The sequence below is a fragment of the Augochlora pura genome, chromosome 10 (assembly GCF_028453695.1).
Source record: "Augochlora pura isolate Apur16 chromosome 10, APUR_v2.2.1, whole genome shotgun sequence".
NCBI classification, from domain to species: domain Eukaryota; kingdom Metazoa; phylum Arthropoda; class Insecta; order Hymenoptera; family Halictidae; genus Augochlora; species Augochlora pura.
In genome coordinates, this window is record NC_135781.1 from 10,337,961 (window position 1) to 10,358,579 (window position 20,619).

At 38.4% G+C, this 20,619-nt stretch overlaps 1 protein-coding gene and 1 non-coding gene across 2 annotated transcripts; both read right to left on the reverse strand.

Moving 5' to 3' along the window:
* Positions 1 to 311: 311 nt before the first annotated feature.
* LOC144475994 (uncharacterized) lies at positions 312 to 11,077 on the reverse strand. Its single transcript, XM_078192485.1, has 6 exons — positions 10,939 to 11,077; positions 8,353 to 8,475; positions 7,960 to 8,281; positions 7,395 to 7,570; positions 2,011 to 2,148; positions 312 to 876 (listed from the first exon to the last, which is right to left on the reverse strand). The coding sequence occupies exons 1-6, from the start codon at positions 11,047 to 11,049 to the stop codon at positions 778 to 780; spliced, it is 969 nt and encodes a 322-aa protein (XP_078048611.1). The 5' UTR covers positions 11,050 to 11,077; the 3' UTR covers positions 312 to 777.
* A 7,513-nt stretch (positions 11,078 to 18,590) lies between these two features.
* On the reverse strand, positions 18,591 to 18,710 carry LOC144476639 (5S ribosomal RNA). Its single transcript, XR_013495057.1, has one exon. It is a non-coding gene; the product is annotated as a 5S ribosomal RNA (ribosomal RNA).
* Positions 18,711 to 20,619: the final 1,909 nt, after the last annotated feature.

The window sequence follows — 20,619 nt, forward strand, 5'->3', positions numbered from 1 at the left end:
CCAGTGGCAGTTTCTATACGGTAACAAGCACGTGCAAGTTCTTCCTGGATTTATCCGGGACGCTTATCTAATGTTTTATTATCCGCTATTATACAAAATGTTGCAGGTAATCGTTGCCGGCACGCGACCGCTGAACTATAGTTCTGGCAAGCGCGTATTTTTATGGCAGCGCTATCGAGGAACGGAACAATAGTTCAGACGGCTCAAGTGAATGGAGGAGCCCGTAAGAAGATGCTCGACTGTCACTGTTGTTTACAATTAACAATGTAAATTAACAATTGGTTTAATCGACATCCAGCCAAATTAGTTGCTCAAATTTCAGTACGATTTTAAATTTTAAAAATTCAATTTGCTGAAGTCTAAAATGTTCATGTATCATACATTGAAGTTTCCTGAATATCTTTGTAAAATTTCATCAGACGTGGAACTCTAATGACCGCAACAGTGTCCATTGTTATTCGTTTTTCACATTGTTATCTGCCGTACGCTATAATACAATTACCCTTAATACGAGAAACAGCACGAAGGTTTCTCGAACTAAATTATTTGCATAAAAAACATTGTTCTACAACAAACTTCTGAATAAATATCGCTACCTTGGATCTATCATTTTACAATGCTGTCTATTAGTTAATACGTGTCTAAAGTGTCTATGTTCACGGATCTTTGGAACATTTTCTACGATCCTGATTGATTCCAGTACGATCGGAGTCCATTTGGTAATCCCTGAATGATTCGTTGAGCTATTTTCCATGTCGGATCGTCGAGCAGCTTCTTTTAATGTGCGTTGTCGGATGGAAGACCCTTGATAGCGAACACCCCTCGGAAAACTGGCTTGAAGAGTTCTAGAACTGTCTGTGTTCGGCGGGCTGAGTTCTGAAAATCATGAAGAAATATCGGTCTTCGATGCTGAATCGGGTTTACGCTACGCTAGCTCGGTAAATCATCTGTAAAAATGCGGCACGCGACGTTGCAAATTTAATTGGCCGTTCAGGGTACGTGCTAAATAACACGAACGCCTTATCGCGCAGAAATTGCTAGTCGAACCATTTTACTTTCCATAGGATCATTCATGGAGTGTGAATGAAATATTAAACGAATTTTTATTGTCACATTGTTTTCTTTGTCCTTGACGTTCCTGTGCCCTCGATATTAACTAACATTTTTATAAATAGTAGAACAGCCTTGTAATTATATCTTGAAAATTGATATTTGCAAAGGATAATTTATCTGGCACGATGTTAAATTGAAAGACTGTTTAAACTAAGTACGATTTTGAAATATCTCTTTGATTGTATATTTTTGCATATTATTATACGCGAGTACTGCAATTATTTGAGTGGGTTAGGATCATGACGTAAGTCACATTTTTGACTTATGTTTTAAAATGCAATATATGCTTATCAAAATATTAACAAATGAAATAAATTATAAGAGTACTATAAATTAACTTAACTTTAAATTAGCTCTAAATAAACTCCTTGTTTATGACAATAAGGCTAATAAGGTAAAATTAACCCACACATTTATCTCTATTTTCACGATGAATGGAATGTACCAAAGGTTTCTTCGAATGCGCTAAAGTTACATCGATACTGAGGAAAATTTCAGTTATCCCTTACTTGAAAAAACGGCTAGCTGGTTCGGCAGTCGCCTCGTTAAATATTAATGCGCCACTTACAAATGACACAGTGCACCTGTCGGGACGGTGTCAGTTGATTAGCATGCACAGAAACGCCCGAAGTTTTGCAACGGCGTCGAGTGAAGGGTAACATGTTTCTACCGATAAATCGATCTATTATAAAAACGGAAAAAACTCGTCAACTGATTCTCAGGCAAAGCGTCACAGAAACCTCTCTACCCGATCGATGATCTATCGTGCCTTGAGTAAGAAATCGTTTTATTTTAACACGAATGATATCTAAAATCGCAGCGAAACCGATCGAAGTCTCCGAGTAGCACGATTCGCGGAGTAGCATGATCGATTTCACTTCGACATTTTCAACTTACAAGTATCAGGCTGTTCAGGATCTTGCTGAAATTCGTGACTAGGGTGAATCCGCTGCCGAACGCTGTCGATGGAACGTCCAGGGACACTCGCTTCCTGTCGAATTCGGGAATATTCTCCGTGGTGCTAACGATCTTTTCCTGAACAAACAGAAAAACGATGATATATCGCCTTTCACAGCGGCTTATCGCGGTGCTCGCGGAGACCGATCTCGATTTTTCACCTCGATCGCAGACCCGTTCTAGATAGAGCCGACCGAGATCCCGGCAGTGTAGCCTACGTATTGACGCAACGACATTTTTATGTGTCTACGACCTCGCCGTCTTTGATAACTCAGCTAATACTGTGTGTCTCGTAAATTCTAGAAAGGTTCTATTTCAAACGACATGCGAAATCTCGACCGTTGAGAATTGTTGGATTCAACACTGTGACTGACACCCCTAATATTGTAGGGATCTGCAAAGTAATGTAAGAGTAATTTATCTCATAAAACATAACTTGTCAATTTTAATTTAATCAAGTAAAATACTTCAATTTTACGATATTATTTACGTTGTTCATGTTTCATATTAAGAAGCTTGAAATAGTATATTAACTTGATGTCGTTCCAACTGCAGTAAAGAGTTTTAGTAGTATGCAAATTGTTTAAATCAACTGTAATGAACAGGTGTTAAAGAAAACTGTGTTTCTTCGTTTAATAATTTGAATGGCTCAGGAATAGTACAACGATGATGTGGTAATGACTAGAATGTTCTTTATACAGAATAAAACTGGTCGAAGGGACCTGTAAGAAATACATATCAAAGAAAAATGTGTTTTTAATCATTTTAGTAGATCGATAATTATATATCAACTTTCAAATTCTTTAGAATTTTCCATTGTTTTATATTACACTTACGATTTTTCTTGTAAATGCATAAAATCTTTAGACTGCTTCTGAATCATGTTCGAAGCGTCAATTCAACGAAATGATTAAAATGAACAAAATGAAAAAGGTTTAGATAAAACGGGGATACCTTTTAACACTATAAAGCTAGTATAATGTATTTCTTTATGGCTTCTAATTCTCAATAATGAGGTCTTGCAAATTGTTTAAAATAGCAACGATTCAGTTCGAAAGAATTGGTAGGACACACAGTAGAGGATGTAAAAGAAGCAAATGTCACAACGATCGATTTTACACTCTCGATTTAGTGGAAAACAATGTGAGAAAGTTGACATAAAATTCATCTTAATTCATTTTTTCAAGGTAAAAAAGTTGATATATTTTTCCGATTTGGATATCGTTTCCTCCTCGTCTCGGGAATCAATCATAGTTCTATAGCAATTCATGGTTTCTTTAATCGATTTGATCCTTAAGATGAGTAGAAAGCGACGCATTCGAGACAAATTTCCAACATTTTAACTTTAAAAAGCTCAGTCAAGATGAATTTTGCGGCACCTTTTTTACACTATTCTTCACTAAATCGAGAATGTAGTATCGATTTAGCATAGTCGAGACATTTATTTTTTTTACACCCTATAGATTAGCTTATAAATCATTTTCTTGCAGTCTTGCTTAACTACTGTAGGCAAAAACAGCATAGGAAGGTTCATTGAACCCAGAGTTTTATAATTGTTAAATTATTCCATTCTGATACGGCCTATCTTTTCTTAATTAATATCTATCGATAATTATTTCACAGAACTTTTTCCAAAAGATCGGCTTTCGGATTAGATAACGATTTCTTGCGAAGTTTTTTACTGTCAGCGACAGTTACGAATCAACATAATGTTTCGAAAGTAACATCGTCTAATTAGCCACCACATCAATTGCCTTCACCATAGGAATGTACACAAAAAAAGGGTAAAAAGAATTTTTTTTTAACCCTAAGTAGAACATTGTGTCATTTGTGTATGACCGGATATGCGAGAACGTATTAATCGTTAGATTATGTACTTTTATGCAAAACGTCGTTTTTCTCACATAATTTACAAAGACTGAAGTGACACAAAAATATATGTCTCGCATTATCAATTCTAATATTTAAAAATTGAATTGCTAATTGCGTTAAACATTCATTAGATTGTTTATAATTACGTTTAACATAAAATCATAAATATTTTCAATTCATTAATTATTTACGAATGTTATGACATTCTATAAAGAAATGAAATTTCGATTTTTTATTCGAAGTCAACTCGCATAAATCGCATTGAATTCACTAAATAACATATACCAAATAACGTATATTACAACAGAAATGATAAATCTTGTTTGAAAAAATCAATCGTTAATCGAGAAAACTAAATTTGTCTCCACTATCTTTCTAATTTCATGAAGCTAAACAAAGATCGTCAAGCTCATATCATAGACACTAACCATGCCAATTAATAAGCTCCCAAACACTGAATCGTAAAAGCCCCATAGATTACACAGGATCGTACAGGATTTAAGAAAGGAGAGAAAGGATTGAAGCAACGCCCGCAAGGAGTACACAGCTGGTACATAGAAAAACATGATCATGCGTTTATTTGACAAACAACATCATCACCATCGTGGTCATCCATAATCATCCTTATCGTCGTCGTTAATACTTAGAACTTGTATAGTATATAGATACTGTATTTACATCGATGACACAGCGTCGAAGTCTCCAAGCGAGAATAAAATCGTAAACTCGTTCGTCGACTATTTCCTAATCCTATTTACAGTTTTGCGCATCGTTGGATCGTCGATTGCCAGCCCTGAAGAGACGAGAGTCAGAAAGTGATAAACAAAAGGAGGGAGGAGGAGTGCGTGGATGATGGCAATCGACGCTATTGCGGCAAGCAACAGACAATCGTCGATTTAGGCTTGCCACAGAGGGTGGGAGAAGATAGTGTCCTGGCAATTTATCGGCCGAGCTAGAAAGAAAAATCCATGTCGTTTGAAAATCCAAAGTTTGCAGTCGCTGCTGGGAAGCTGACTAATGTGCGTTTGGTGCGTTTGCTTTTGATGCGTTTGCTTTTGATGTATTTGCTTTTGATGTGTTTGCTATTGATGCTTTTTGCGCTTTGATGTGATTGCATTTTGATGCGTTTGCGATTGATGTGATTGAGCGATCCTCTGTCAAGCGGTGCTGCTCGGTGGCCCTTTTGGACGTGTCCGAAGTCCAAGGTCCAACAGTCGCGCCCCATTAAGCCGTATAAAACGCCGGTGCCGGTGGAGCGTATTCGTACTGTTTATGTGTACATAATACTGACTTTAATGGACGGCTCTAGGTCGGTTAGAAACGACACTTGGGCGAGGATCAAACGGATCCTCGCCTAAGGTTCTCGGCCATGCTGTTCTACAGAGATTAGTTGTGAAACAAAGAATCTATATTCTGGGTTATCGACGAATCGAGAAACACGGCCGAGATGCTTTGGTTCTATGAGTTAGGATACGTTTGCGTTCGGTTCACGATCAAAGTTACGAGAAAGTAGAAGTGCCAAAATTGTTCATATTCAGACTGTTATAGCTTCGTTAGAAGAATGTTATAGGGATAAATATAAATCCATTTTAAAACCTGACTTTTTTATATTAGAGGTCCATCGTTCATTTTTTGATGAGAACTTTTTCTATGATATAGCAGCTAGGAACTCGGAACATGTTTTACATATAAAATGGTACGTCTTGAAATATCTATAGTCGCAATGAAAAATTTATTTCGTTAATGACACTACCATGGATTTCAAGATTAATCAGTTTAATCAATTTTTAATCAATTTAGAGCAGGAAGTGTATCGACTACATTTTAGAAAGAATCAAAGATTAAATCTCGTCTCGATATTTGAATCTATGGCGGTGTGAATAATATTTTCGAGATATTTGATTTTACGATGTTTTAGAAAAAATATGTATTCAGATTTTCAAAGAAATTTAATCGCCGCCTGTGAACGTATAAGACGCTTCAAACTTGAAAATGAGTCCAGATTCATTGTTGTTCGATTATTTTTTTAAATAAAGCTATGACAGCTTGAATTACGACAACTTTTCGAAAATCAAAATTGATCACTTTACTGTACAGTTAGATCTATACCCTCTAGTTTCTATGAAGTCAGAATTAAAAAATTACCAAACCTGTAAAAAAAGAATCTAAATCGTGCCTGAACATATACAAACATATCTATTTGTATTTTTAAGTGATTCCAAAAATCAAAGTACTAGTTTATATTCAACTGATTTTTGCACTTCTATGCATAATGTCTGGACTTGAATGGACTAGCATCGTGTTTCGAACGTAAACATCCTGTGAGGTGGTAGCCACGGCGCAACGAAATGACATTAATTACGGATGCATTGGGCAACGCGAGCGCCGTGTTAAAGGAGGCCATGCTGCCGTTTTCTCGGTCTTATCTTCAACACAAACGGAATGCGGTTACTGCATGCAATCCGTTGCATGCACAAGACAGTCCGCACTAGATCGATACAAGAAACGTTCAGAGAAATTACAATATCGTTTTGTTTAACGGAGACGTGCTTCAAACTGCAATCAATAGTTGTCCATTGAAACGTCCAAGGCTAACGAACCAGTTAATAAATTAAAAAAAAAGAAAGAGGAAGATTGATCGTAGGAAAACTAGGTCCAGGATGATTTATGTGTCCGCAACCATTGTCACATATTGAAATGTTTGTTTTCGTGCGATGCCTGTGATCAATGGAACTTAAGGATGCACGCGAGAGTAATTAATATGTTTAAACACTTTGAGTGTCGCAAATTACCTTTCCGAACTAAAATATAAATTCTTGCAGATATTTTCATGTCACTAAAAGAGTTACTTTGATGCAATTTCATGCGTAGTTCGCTTCACAGTCAAAGTGTTAATCTTGACGTTGAATAGGTTGAAACATTAACATCAGAAGTACCAAATTAATTTATAGTTCTATGAACACGACAAGACTGCTTTAGTTGCAATGTTATTATTATACCGTTGATCTCTACGCACTTGTAGCATGTATGAATTTCTAGAATAGAAGAATTTGATTTTATCTTTACCACAAAGACTTTCCTAATGACTGACAGTCATTTTTCTTTTCATTTAACTTTCATTAGGATCTGTACAAACATGTAAATTTGTATCAAGATTCACAAAATAACGATTACAATGCTGAATGCTTTTATAAAAAGTCGGTAAAGTAAGAAATAATTTCAACGACCGCAAAGTAAGGATAAGCGAATCATGTGAATCAATTGGACGCTTCTAGTGTTAATGACCTAAACAACGTCTCGGAGAGCCATCCTTAGTATTTTTAGGGCAAGTCACCACCGGAAGAAGAGCATTCACGGAAAATTAGATCTCAAGCAATGATATCGACCAGACCGACAGAGAAACATGAGCAGAGAAAAGAGAAACAATTTAAACAAACTTAATGTGATCCTACCCCTCCGCCTATATTCGCAAACCCTCCGAGGTTTATTCCAGCGCCGATGTCTTTCACGTCCGGTTCAGGGGCGTGTCCTCCACTGGAACTTTGGCTCAGGGAGGACAAACTGCTGAGTTTCGAGGTGAGGATGCTTCCTAGGAGGCCAGGTGAATGATTTACTCCGTGGCTAACGTCTGTAACTCGTAAATTCCACGGAGATGATGCTTCGTCCAGTTTAAGTCCACTTAAGAACGAAGTCTCGACATATTTGGTTCATTTAACTATTACATCCATTAGGATGTAACAGTACCACCCGATCTACTATAGTTTCTGAATTACTAGTGTCCAATTAAAGGTTTCAGAAAATATATGCTCCAGCTATCATTTCCAGATTTAAGAAGCTTAATAACTATATACTAGAGTTCATAAAATTTTTAGTCACACTTTAATTATGACAGTCAGTGAACCTTTTCAATTTCCAACTGTTTAAAAAAATAGAAAGCTAGAACCTGTCCAAGAACTTCTGATCCCAAAATGTCCCCGCTAGAATTACTGAAATTCGTCATTTGATTATCAACTGTACCTGGACCAGCATGCAACAATCCCCCGGCTTTCCCAGCGGTTCCAGCTGCGACGCCGCTGGCAATCGCGCCTAAAGGCTCTAGTTTCGAGGCAAAAGCTCCTGCCAATCCTGTTTTAGCGCTCGTGAGGAACGTGGTCGCACTGTTAACCACCGGGCCGATACTTCCGCTGGCGGCCTGAATTTTCGAGGCTATCAATTCGCTGAGGAACTTGCTGGTAGCAGAATGATGAGGATCGATACCAAAGGCAGCGTTCTTCGCCTTGTTCGATTCATCTAAAACCGCCAGCGCCTTGGTCTTCGAGTCGATGAACGTATCTAGCTTCTGAAAACCAGAACCTCGAGGTGAGGATTGATCCCGCGTGAATTAGGTGGCGCGATTAGAGTGTATCTTACGCCGAAGACGAAATTCAGGATCCCGTTCGAGATTCCCAGTTTCACGGCTCCGATCTTCCTTTTGTCCCTGTCGGTTCTTCCCTCGTCTGCCGCCTGGTCTCCCTCAGATTCCACGATGTACACCTGGCAGGTGGTTCAATTAAAATAAGATAGACACGGTGCCGATGCTGGATTTTGCTCCGGCGGCGGGAAGATCGTACTCGGGATATTAAGTAACCGGAGAAAGGAGAGAAAGGGTGAGATAGAGAAACAGTGTGTCGGGTCGCGACGACTTCCGCGATTATTCCGAATCGTTCAGTCGGTATTGCCGCCGTTAGAAATACGTGGAAGTGGTCGTCATTGAACTAGGAGAAAATGAGAAATAATGATCGGCGCGCGAGGAAGCAGCCTGCGGCCGAGTCGGAGACGATATTGTTTGACCGTCGAAGTGTTTCGCGAATAATTGAAGAAAGGAGGAAAGAGGCGCAATTGAATGTGATAATTAAAAGAAATAAAGATGCAAGAAGGTAGTGAGATGGTGCTCTTAACATGGAGGAAGAGCTCGAAGTGGAGTCAGTATTATAGATGGTCGGTATGTTTGATGGAGAATCAATTAGAGCTGTATTTAATGAGAAATAAATGGAGAAATTGATGCAGAAGTCGACGACGATGGGACGAATTAAAAAAATAATGGGAGAGAAAGATAGATAAACAGAAAGAAATGAAGAAACAAAAAAGTAAGGAAACAGGAAAATGGAAATAAGAATTTTGGGAAAATAAAGAGACTAAGATCTAGAGACTAGAAAATTTGAGAACTAAAGACAGTTTCAAAGAATTAGATAATTAAGAAACTAGATGATGAATACTGAAACAGAGAGGTAAAAGAATAGAGTGTTACAGACATAGAATACTAAAGATATGGAGAACTGAACAGATGAGCCACTACAGAGATAGAGTACGAGAAAGATAGAGAGCTAATGGAATACTAAAAAGATGCAGAATTAACAAAACAGAAAAATGGGAAAATAGAATACTCGATTATCTGTGAACTAGAAAAATAAAGTATCAAAGAACTATAGAGCCACAGTACAATACAACTATAAAACTTTAGAACTAGAATTCTAAAGAACTAAAAAAAAACTTGAATGCTACAGAAATAGAGAGATCAAAGCCTGAAAAATTAGAGTCCTACCGAAATATACAACTATAGAATCATAGAACCATGGATTTATGGGATTTTAGAATTCGAAACTTGGAAAACTAGAGCTTTAGTGAACTAGAGATCCAAAGGGTTTAATGTGATGATCGAAAATCAAATGGTCTAGAAAATTGAGAAAACATTTGCACAGATAGAGCAAGAAGGAAAGTCCAAAGTTCTACATGTGTCCACGTGCAGAATTTCAGTTACGCGCTTGTGCCCGGCTCCAATCGCGTCCATGAAGTTACAAACTTCAACCACTTTCTCTCTCCGGTCGTTCCTCGCAGTCTCGATTCTCTCTTACCGTTCGACATCGACTCGTCTTTACCCGTCATCGGCGCTAATTCAAAACCGTGGTCGAACAGAAGCAACATCGTCGACTGATTTAGACGCGTTCTGACCGCTTCCCTCTTCGTCGTTGTACCGGTAATATAATAAAACTTTACTATGACGCTTTCACTTTCGCTATTCCCGACACGTTCTGTTTGTGAGTTCCATTTCGATTCCGTCGACGCTCGCCGTTTTCTTTACACGTAACGATTACCGCGCGACGTAACCGACGATTTTAATGAATTATTTTTTCTGTTTCTGCTACGCTGCGCCGTTAATGTTCACAGACATTGCAGGCATTCACTGTTCACACTCTATACGATATACCGACTGTGCTGTCCTGTAAATAATAGTTTTGTGAATGATAATTCCGAAGATCTCGGATAACAATTGCAACTCAATGATTTAGAGAAAAATCTCTTATGTCTGTTATATTCAGTGTTATGTCGACCGTCATCCAGCCACAAGCCATAGAGTTAATTATACACACAAACAAAAGAAATCTGCTCTTTCCCGTCAAAGAGGTTAGACATTTACGAGCTGTGCCTTGCTTCTTGCACAACTGTCACTTCGCACGCAGTTTCTACACGATCTTTCGCATTCCATAATGTTTATTTACTACAGATTTCACAACCGATCATATGTTGTTAGTAACAATCCACGGAAGTCAAGGAACCCAAATCTGAAACAACCTTGATCTTCCTCGAATATAAACAACTTTAGGAACAAAACGACAAGAAACATGAATGACATATAGTGGACAATTCACATTACAACAGAACGTGTTACAAAGGACAACAACCCTTCAACCAAGAACGTAGTGAAGATTTCAGGGCAATAGAGCGAATACTTTGGCCCTGTCGAAAAGGTCCGATTGATCGCTAAGCTAAGAAACGCGCGTCGGACGGTTTCACAAATGCGAGACATCCGAAGAATCCATCGCCGGCGAAATTACGTCACAGAAGCTTCTAAACTCGATTACACTTTCGATTTCGCCGGCCGCTTTCTACGGAACCCCAAGGTTGTCGGAGTCCAGATATCTACGATTAATCACGATGGTTCTCGTGATCGATCCTTACCTCGTTTAGGGGGCTGAGGTCCTCGTTCTCCGCTTCCCTCTTGACGACGGGACTGGCGACGGCGATCGCGGCCACCAACGCGAGGCCGAACAGCACGCAACTGATCCTCATTTTGTCTCCTCCTCTTCCGCTTTCTGCGATTCAGTTTGTTTGCTCTGGGGAAATCAACGTATCGTTGAGCAAGCGGTACCATTCATCCCCCCCTCTCTACTTCGCCGGTGCAAATACAAAGACGCGCACGCGAGAAATGCCGAACCGAAATGTCAAGTGAAAGGATGGCCGATGGGGATTAATGAAAATTCGTGTTTGAACAACATGTGCGGCTTTGTGCCGGGGCCCGACGACGATCGCGACACCGCCAATCCACGGTTATGCTATCCTTCCAATGCCGCGAAAGTAAAAGTCGGCGCTCGATTCGGAACCATCCGAACGACCTGGCGGAACGAATCCGGTAATCGGTAAAACAGCTGATTCTAACGAGCATCGGTCCCAGAAAGGTTCGTAAAACCTGCGGAATCTCGCGTGAAGATTCTATTTTAGTTCTAGGTTGGATATTCATAGTGTTGTATAGATTAGCTTAAAGTTACAAGTTAGAGCTAAGAGCTTCAAGATGATAGTGACACGAGATCTGGTGGAGACAACCTCTGATAGAATGTAGAGACTAGTCCTTAGGCAATGTTTGGGTTAATCTAAAGTAGAGTGGATTGTTTTGTTTAGCCACGTGTTGTCTTCGTATTAAAATTCACCCATTCTCTTTCAAATAGTGCGAATACTGCGTTTCTTTGCGGGTTTGTTGTATGTTGTTGTTTGTTGTTATAACTTCAGGTTGTGAATGTGAGAAGGTTGTTTCAATCGAAGTGTTAAAGGTAAATGGGAAATGTTATCAATGTCAGCTTTTCTATGATTTAATACTGAGACTGTCAATATTGTTTATGTGCACAGAGTATGTATTCGTAGATCGTCGTAGATAGTCGAGTTAATAATCACAACAATGATATAAAATCGAAGAAATTTATTTCATGAAGCAAGAACTGAAAACTTAATGTTTCTGATATTGATTAGCCTGGCAAACTGGAAATCGTAGACTTCTAATTCTTCTGTTTTATTTCGCACACTTTTCAACCTTTAACTTAAGCGTAAAAAAATCAAGTAATTAAAGAACATTCACATTCTTAGTGTTATACTATAACTATTAATCACATGTGACGTACGGAACAGTGAACGTGTTAAATAGACTAAATCAGTTATTTCACTTTCATAGTACCTGAACAAGTTAAATAAATCAAATGACCTAGTTTACGTTTCAAAGTTCGTTTCGTAAGTGAAGAATTGAGTGCTAAAAACGTGCGAATCTATGGTCGACATTGAACCTTGTTGAAAATCTGGTATCAGTTAACTTTCAGAGTGTGAAACTGTCAAAGAATCAATTGCACACGACGTCTAACTTATTCAATTTATCAAAGTTCACTTCGCAGCAGCACTTGTGAATGAAGAACGCGAAATAAACAATGTATGAAGCCGTCATTGTACAATAGCGTCAGATTTCAGTGAATTGTCAGACTGTCGAACTGTCAAAGACCGTAATACACGGGACAGAGGATGCGTTATATTGTTTAAACTTCACTTTGCAGTACCACTAAAGTAAAAATTATTAAACCGTGCTTCACCGATCGCGTTTTACCGGACAATATTATCAGAAATCAGCGAGTTCGATTCGAATTATGAACTGTCAAAGAGCCTAATGCACACGACAATGACCGTGTAAAATAAATCAAAGTTCACTGCGCAGGTTCACTTCAGAATAAAGATTTGAAAACACGCGATTCTTTTACCGAGCGTAGGATGTTCACCGATGGCGTTTGGCGGTGCGAAAGCGTCGGGGAACGGTGTGCCGTCGAACTGTCAGAGTGTCAGAGATCAGCCACGTGGTGCCGGCAAGAAAAAAGGATGCCAGAGGTGTCGGTCCGATGGTGTGCGAGCGATCAACTTACGGGCGAGAGCGTGAGCGGCGAGTGCGTGAGAGATGTGTGCCTGACGGAGCGCGAGCCTCGTTTGAGGACCACGGTGAAGGAGATCCCGATGTATTTAGCGAGCCGAAGGGGAACGAAGGCGAGCATGTGTGCCCCTTCGAGAATCGAGAATCGAGCTTCGAGAATCGCGGCGGCCGGCCTCGCCTGCCCCGGGTGGGGCACGGGTTCGATTTCCTCCGCGAATCCCGCGCAGCCTTGTTCCCTCGGCTCTCGAAATCGCTAGATCGGATCCCGAGTCCGCGTGGCAGGGATCCAAGCGAACAGATTCGCGATATTATGCAATGGTGACGCTTCAGGGGAAGATCGCGGAGATGCGACCACCTTGGGAGAGGCGTTTCAAAACCTCCGTTATTCTCTACCAGGAGCAAATCTTCACGCCCATCGTAGGCGCTGGTGGGGCAAACGGTGAAACGAAAGTGACACTGATAGTAGATACATCGAAGCATTTGGAATGGCGAAGGTGTTCGACAGTTGTCTGGTTCACTGCCTCCTGAATATTTTAATCAAGCTATGTAGGTTTAGCTGCGTGGGAGTCCGGAGATGGAGATTGTATGCTGGATTTACAGCTCATCTTACGGGATTTAGAACTATATCTATAGTCGATTCTTTTTTGTAAGTCTTTTGCATTTGTGAAGACAGTCCCACTTGTATATGATGAATCTAGGTGGCGTCTTAAGCCATGCTTAATACCGTCCCATAAGCTCGACTATGAATGTGGCCAGTGGCTTATCTAGATCGTGAGGGTCTTGATGAACATTCGTGTACTTTATATTTGTCCTTATTTTTTGGCTTGTTTTACATTCTTGTCAAACTGTGAACTGAAAGTATGAAGTGTAATAACTACTTTGTTACTATACATCATAGAATATTTTTAATGTTAATATAAGCCTTCAAGGCTTGAGAGTTCTACTCAGTTAGAGGATATTTGTCATTTTTTTGTTCAAAGACTGTACTCTTTTATTTATTAAATGATATCAAATTTGAAACGGTTCACTTTGATCTTCTGAACGTTTTGTCTTATAATCTATTAGTGAGGTCATACAGTTTTAAGAAAAAATGCTGAAAAATCCCTTTCTTCAGTCTCTCAACTAAGTACAAAATACTTAAATGTCTAATTCATGCTAGTGTTCCTTTATATTTCATAATTCGTCGTAGAATCATCCTGTGACATAAGCACACATTTTCCTACTAGTCTTAAGAATGCAACTGGACATAATTAATTGCAATCTTTATAGAAAGTGACCATTTAAAAGCTGCAGTACCTTGTCATTGCAAGTACCATTTTGGAATAAAAAAAAATACATTTTTGATATGTCACAGTGAAATCCAGGAAGCAAATCCTTGTCTTGTACAAGGAAGCGAATCCCTAGTCTTATACAAGGTAGTGTAAGTGTGATTCTTTCATTCAAAAGATTAACAAGTTTTCTATCACTTAATAATTTTAGTTTTCGTTTAATCCATTTACTATTTTAAAATTATAACCACCCAAGGTATCAACCTAAAAATGTCCAATATCAATGTAAAGCGAGCAAGTTTACATCAATTCAAGTTTATAAAATTAATTATATTAATTTTACAAGTTTATAAAATTAATTATATTAATTTTACAAACTTAAAGTAATACTAACAATTAATTTAATCAGGTTTAATCAAATTTTTGTTTAACATTTTGACTACTAGGTCAATAAACTCAAAATGGCGGAAATTAAAGCATATAATTTAGTAAAATTGAAAACAGAAAGTTAAGTTGTATGGCCTCAATTACTTTTTCACCGTTCTTACCTTTCGTGGATCTGAATAGGATTAAGAAGGTAGTTCCTAAGTGTTAACCTTTTGCGATTGTATGTATACTCTCGACCAATTGATAAACTTTGTTTTATTTTCTTAATCTTGTATATTATGTGTCACTGTCCGTTTAACGAAAATAATTCCGCGTAGCATGGCATCTATGTATAAACTAAGTAATATCATATTTTTCGACCACCATCTTTACTCCCTGCAGGATTGCGAATTATCCCGAAACCAATTTGCAAAGAAAAATTTCTAATGGATCGAAACGAGAATTGAAAATCGATTAATAAAGAAGAAAGTACTATGACTTCTGAACGGAAGAAAGTGACTGATCCACCCCGTGCGAATTCGAAGAATTTATAAATACCGATCACCTTTGATCTCCGTCCATCTATATCCGGCAGACTACGTGTCCTATTCTCACGGGAGAGCTCTGAAACTAATAAGGAAAGTCCGCGAACCAGTGATTATATAATTGCTTATTCGTAAGCATCGCCCACCTTGTGCACTTACGAAAACGGCAGGGACCGTACGAATGCGTGCAGCGTCGCCAGGGGGTTCGGTTTTCGGCTATCAGCCGGCCGTTACGATCGCGACTATCGTTGCAAAACCATAAGCTGGGTGACCGTCGAGGTGCAGCCAGCCGCTTTCTCATGGCGTTATCTCACATGTGTCCGAACCATCGTAACGTCGCGTCGATTACGCAACGGCCAGTTTCTCCAAATTGGACCACGCCGGTGTTTCTCGCTTTACATATCGGTCCTGCGATGGTTCGTTAACAGAGACGCGACGAAACCGTGCCGTCGAGCGTGCCGTCGCGATCTAATTACCCTAATTAAAGAGGCGACGAGCATCGCAACGAGCCACGACATTGCTCCGGAGAGGCTCGGGACGCCGTGCCGTTCCTGCAATTAACCGCGATTACTCTTAACGATGCGCATTAACGCTGCGATCGGCCCGTGAAACAGTGCAATTTTCGGATTTCCTGCCTTGTAATCGTCGATCAGTAAGGCGACCGTTGTCGGAAGCTGTTCTTAATGGACCAGCATGGAAGAACAAATATTTGCTTTCGCATCCGATGATGCTGGAGAAAGTAACCTAATTGGTAAGCTAATCAAATTTCATGCAAATATTTGTCATTTTTCACAGGCATGGATCGATCGCGTTTGGTTTGCAGTCCATAATTAATTTGCCAGTGAGAGGTGAAATGTTTCAGAGACAGCAGATGCGTGGACAAAAAATGTTACAGAGAGTAATACGTAAGTGTTCTTCGCATTTATGGCTGCGCGAAAAACATATTAAGAAGGTAATAAATTGTTCTATAGGTGACTTATATAATTATATAAACGCGCAACGGCGGAAAATAAATTACATGGGATCCAGTTGATAAAAGATTAACTGGACACGGTACATTATTTATATCCACGCGTACCTTCAAACGTTTTGCTAATATTCAGGAGGAAATACTGGAAAGTTCAAGATACCATCGCGAAAACACGGTCGCGAACGAATATAATACTTTCTTTAACTGAAGATCGCTGTAAGTACTTCACTGTCAGCAAAATCGCGTCGAGAAATGCGATTTGCCACAGATTCGCGATGGCTCGCAGATTCCAATGTTAAACCGCAATTACATGGTATGAGCCAACTTTTTCTCAACTATTGAAATGTTTCGTTTCCGTCTGAAGTCGCTCAACTATTTTTACGCGGCGCGCGATTATAGTCTGAAACAGGATTCGCCGGTAATTATCGCTGCTCGCTTGTAGCGACCTGCCAAGCTAATCGGGACGAACCGTACTTTCACCTTGACCATAATCTTGAAAGTAGCATGAATTTTCCGATCAGCTTGGATTCACAAAGCGTGAGACGATGTATGCATACGCGTAGTGAACGACAGACGTTGGCGATATTATGGGGAACTTTGTCAATTAGAAACTCGCTCAAAACGTAAATCAAGAAATTCAAGCGAAGTAAATTACTATGATCTGGAATAATTTCAATACAAAATACAGGAGACCTACTTTGATGCATCGAGTGCAATTTTTATTCTACACACTTGATACTTGATAATAAATTTGTATTTTTTAGTTAGAATATTGTTTGTGAACATTAAGAAACAATTGGTATTGTCCATATTGTTTGACACGTGCATAAAAATCAATAATGCAATAATATTAATTATACTAAAAATGCATTACTGTGTATCGATACAAAAGAAAAGAAATAATCCAATATATCATGATTGTATTTAAAGTAATGCATGCTATGCACGTTAAACCCTTTTTTGAACAACTTAGATATCTAGTAAAAAAAATTAGCTTGTTATTCTATTGGAATTGGTATTACTACTAATTTGTTCTAGTACCAACGAAGAGCGCGAGGATTTGAAATAGTGATTCCATTTTGATCCGGGGCATTGGTGTTAATCATTGCTTCAGTATCGTTATTGCGTTAAAAAGGTATGCCGCAATAATTTTATCACGTCATCGAGGCCGATTATGCGTTTTTCAATTGCGCCGGTTGGAAAGTTAATTGCCGATTGCGATGGTCTAGATCGCAGGTGGTCGCTGGATGCTCTACGTGCACACAAAGTCTTAATCGCATTATGCTTGTTGTCCCTATTGTCGTCACATTGCACAATGGTCACAATTCGTTTACCAGGTTCGAGATTTGAATGCGTCGCTTTGCCGAGTAAACCCTTAGGGAGGAATTACGAAAACCTCGATCGCAAGGTTCGCTTAACTCATCTGCGTCTCATTTTCCCAAAGAAACAATCCTTTTCTCAAACCACAGATCTACAACAGTGTTTTTTCAATGATTTCGAATATTACCGAGAAGAGTACTAAAACTTAGGCAAAGTGCACCGGGTTTTTCGGTTGGAGCATGGAACATAACCTTGCACAATTGGTGTACGTTATTTTTAGTGATAGTTATTATTAATACGCGTCACGTATCGAGGAAGAGGTCAATCTTATGGGAACACGTTACGAAAGTGTCTACTCTCCATGTACAAGAACGATGTTTGTTTTTTACGTGAACAGCCTCGGTTTAGAATAAATACATCGCACGTTTGCGCAACGAGAAAATGATAGATAATTTTTTAAATTACGTTTTTATAAGACTCGGCCGCGGGACGATTTACATAGATCTGCTGAACGAGATTAAAATAAGTAAAGTATAAATGAACATCATACTCTTTTATCATCGGACTAGAAATTAATAAGCGATATTATGAAATGTAATTGCATATTGTGTCTTTTTAAATGATGTGGGGAAATGTTGTTCATTATATGAAAATTTGGTCATTGTGACTGTATGATTCAATTTTAAATAGAATTCATGATCGTTGATATATAATTACTGCTTAATATTGCACGTGATAGAAAATGTTAATCGAGGTCTAATTTAAGACTTAAAATTATCTAGGTATGCAATTGGATATATAATTGGTCCGGAGAAATTGCTCTTAACATTTATGTATGGATGATGCAATCATTTGTTCATATTTGGAGATTAAGGGTTTATTGATTTATGTACAGTACCAAGTTTGCTTTGTGATATGCAAGCAAAAGATTGTAGTAGTCGATTTCAAATTACAATTATACAATATATTTTACTTTTCCTGTTTTTGTTTCACTCAACAATTAACTCTGATTTTACAAAACATTTAGTACTTGTTAACACGATATCAATATACCACTGTGGAAAAGGAATAACTTTCAGAGGAACATTATTCTAAAATTAAAAAATTGCATGGACGGTATCAGAATCCATTGATCAATGTTCATTAATTATCATATGCAGAGAGAGAAAAACTAAAAAAGGAAATTATGTCAACAACACGCGGTGTTCCCAGGCGGTCACCCATCCAAGTACTAACCGCGCCCACCGCTGCTTGACTTCGGTGATCGGACGAGAACCGGTACTTTACAACGAGGTTTGGTCGTTGACGAAATAGTGGTAACGCAAAAGGGAATAAAAGGGTCACATCTTTAATTATATAATCAATATTAAATGACAATTTAAACATTAATACGCAGATAAATACTTCCACAATTTGTTTCATATAAAGAAAAGCATAAAACGGAATGCAATTTCTTATTTATCTGACAGGAAATAATAATTTCTGCAAGCAGTATTCATAAAAATATTTACTGAATAGGTTGCATACATATTAAAATGTGCAGGAAAATAGAAATTGTGATTTCTCTCACAGTTTAAAAAAATAATGTACGTACGCATAAGATGAGAGAGTTAAATAATACTTTGTTTTGTTAAATAAAATATGTTGTACGTTAATTATCAACTTCAATTATAATTTTTGTAAACAAAACAGCATTTCGCAATAAAAATTCAAGATCAAGGGATGATCTTGTACATCAGTAGAAATGATCCACAGTGATCAGACATACTTAACCAGCCCCATTCAACGATCTGCCTACAAAATTAACGCTTCGATTGAAATGTTTAAAGCATAGACAGACTTATCGCAATCGTCGGGCATTTCAAAGCTTACTATTTCTTAATTTTATGGCCTAGAATCAATCCAACCGCCTCTATTGCACTGTTTCGTCAGCAATGTAGAATTTTCCCGATCCAATCTTTCCGTTAACAGGCAGCATGTTAATTCGCCGGGTTTGTCACCGAATTAAGCAACAGCTACCAGATAATCAGTATCACGAAAGTGCGAACACTTTTTAGAAAGGAGGTAGTGTGTCGCCACTGGCTAACCACAGTCTCATTAACTAGAAATACGGGACAATGGGTCGGTTAGGGACGAAACTCAACGAGCACTGCCAATCATTCACAGACGCAAATTGTCGTCGAAGAATCAAGAAAACCACGGTCGTTGCTGGGTCTAGCCTATAGTTGGTAGCCGGCTCTGTAAGTAGTACAGCTATTATGTGGTCGGACGGCCGTTCTTCTCTGATCGTCGTGTGGTGCCACACCACGACCGGATGCGTAAACGTGCAAGGTATTTTCGTTGCGGATCGACGCCGGGTAACTTTCGAACTCGCAGGAAGGAGAGAGTGACAGTGGAAAGGTTGTACAGTGGTGGATAGAGACAAAGTCGAAAAGTAAGACTAAAAAATGAAGGAAAAGAGAGAAGGGATAAAAACGAGGGAAGCTGGAAAATATCGAAAAGAGATAAAAATTGTGAAAGAGGAAGGATGTAAGGATTTGGAAAAGTGGGAAAGATGGATGACACGAATTAGATTAACAGAAATTCAGTACATTAATCAGATTATAAAGTAGAATAAAATCCAAATAAAAGTAGAAAAGAAGTCGAGATGGACTAAATATATGTAGTAAATATGTAGAGTGAAATAAAGAAACAGTAAAAATCAAGGAAAGAGAAAAAAACTAGATCAACCGAATAGAAAACACAGCGAAAGGGAGATACAATATAAATAAAAAACATTGGACATGAGTCAAAACAAATTGCGTGAGTTAAACTATAACTTGGAATAGAGAACCAGTACAATAAAAAATACTGCGCTAAAAATAGAATAAAATAGGGAATCGATAGAAAAAAACAATGGAATGTAAACTAGATGAGCCAGATTAAAGATGGAACGAGAATAAGAAATATTAAATTGAAAAAGAAAAGAAGGACTAAATCAAAGGAATGTAAAGTTACAAATACAAAATTAGAGATAAACAGATGAGTAAGATTAAAAAGCTGAGTGAAATAGAAAAAGAAAGAGGAAGACTGTGAAATAAAAAGAGAAATGGACAGATTTCAAAAAAAGACGCTAACAAATAGAAAGTGTAAAGTAGACAGACAGAGTGAAATTAAGACAGTAAGAATCAGACAGAGAATATTGATTGAAAATAAAAATGAAATCAGAAAGTAAAA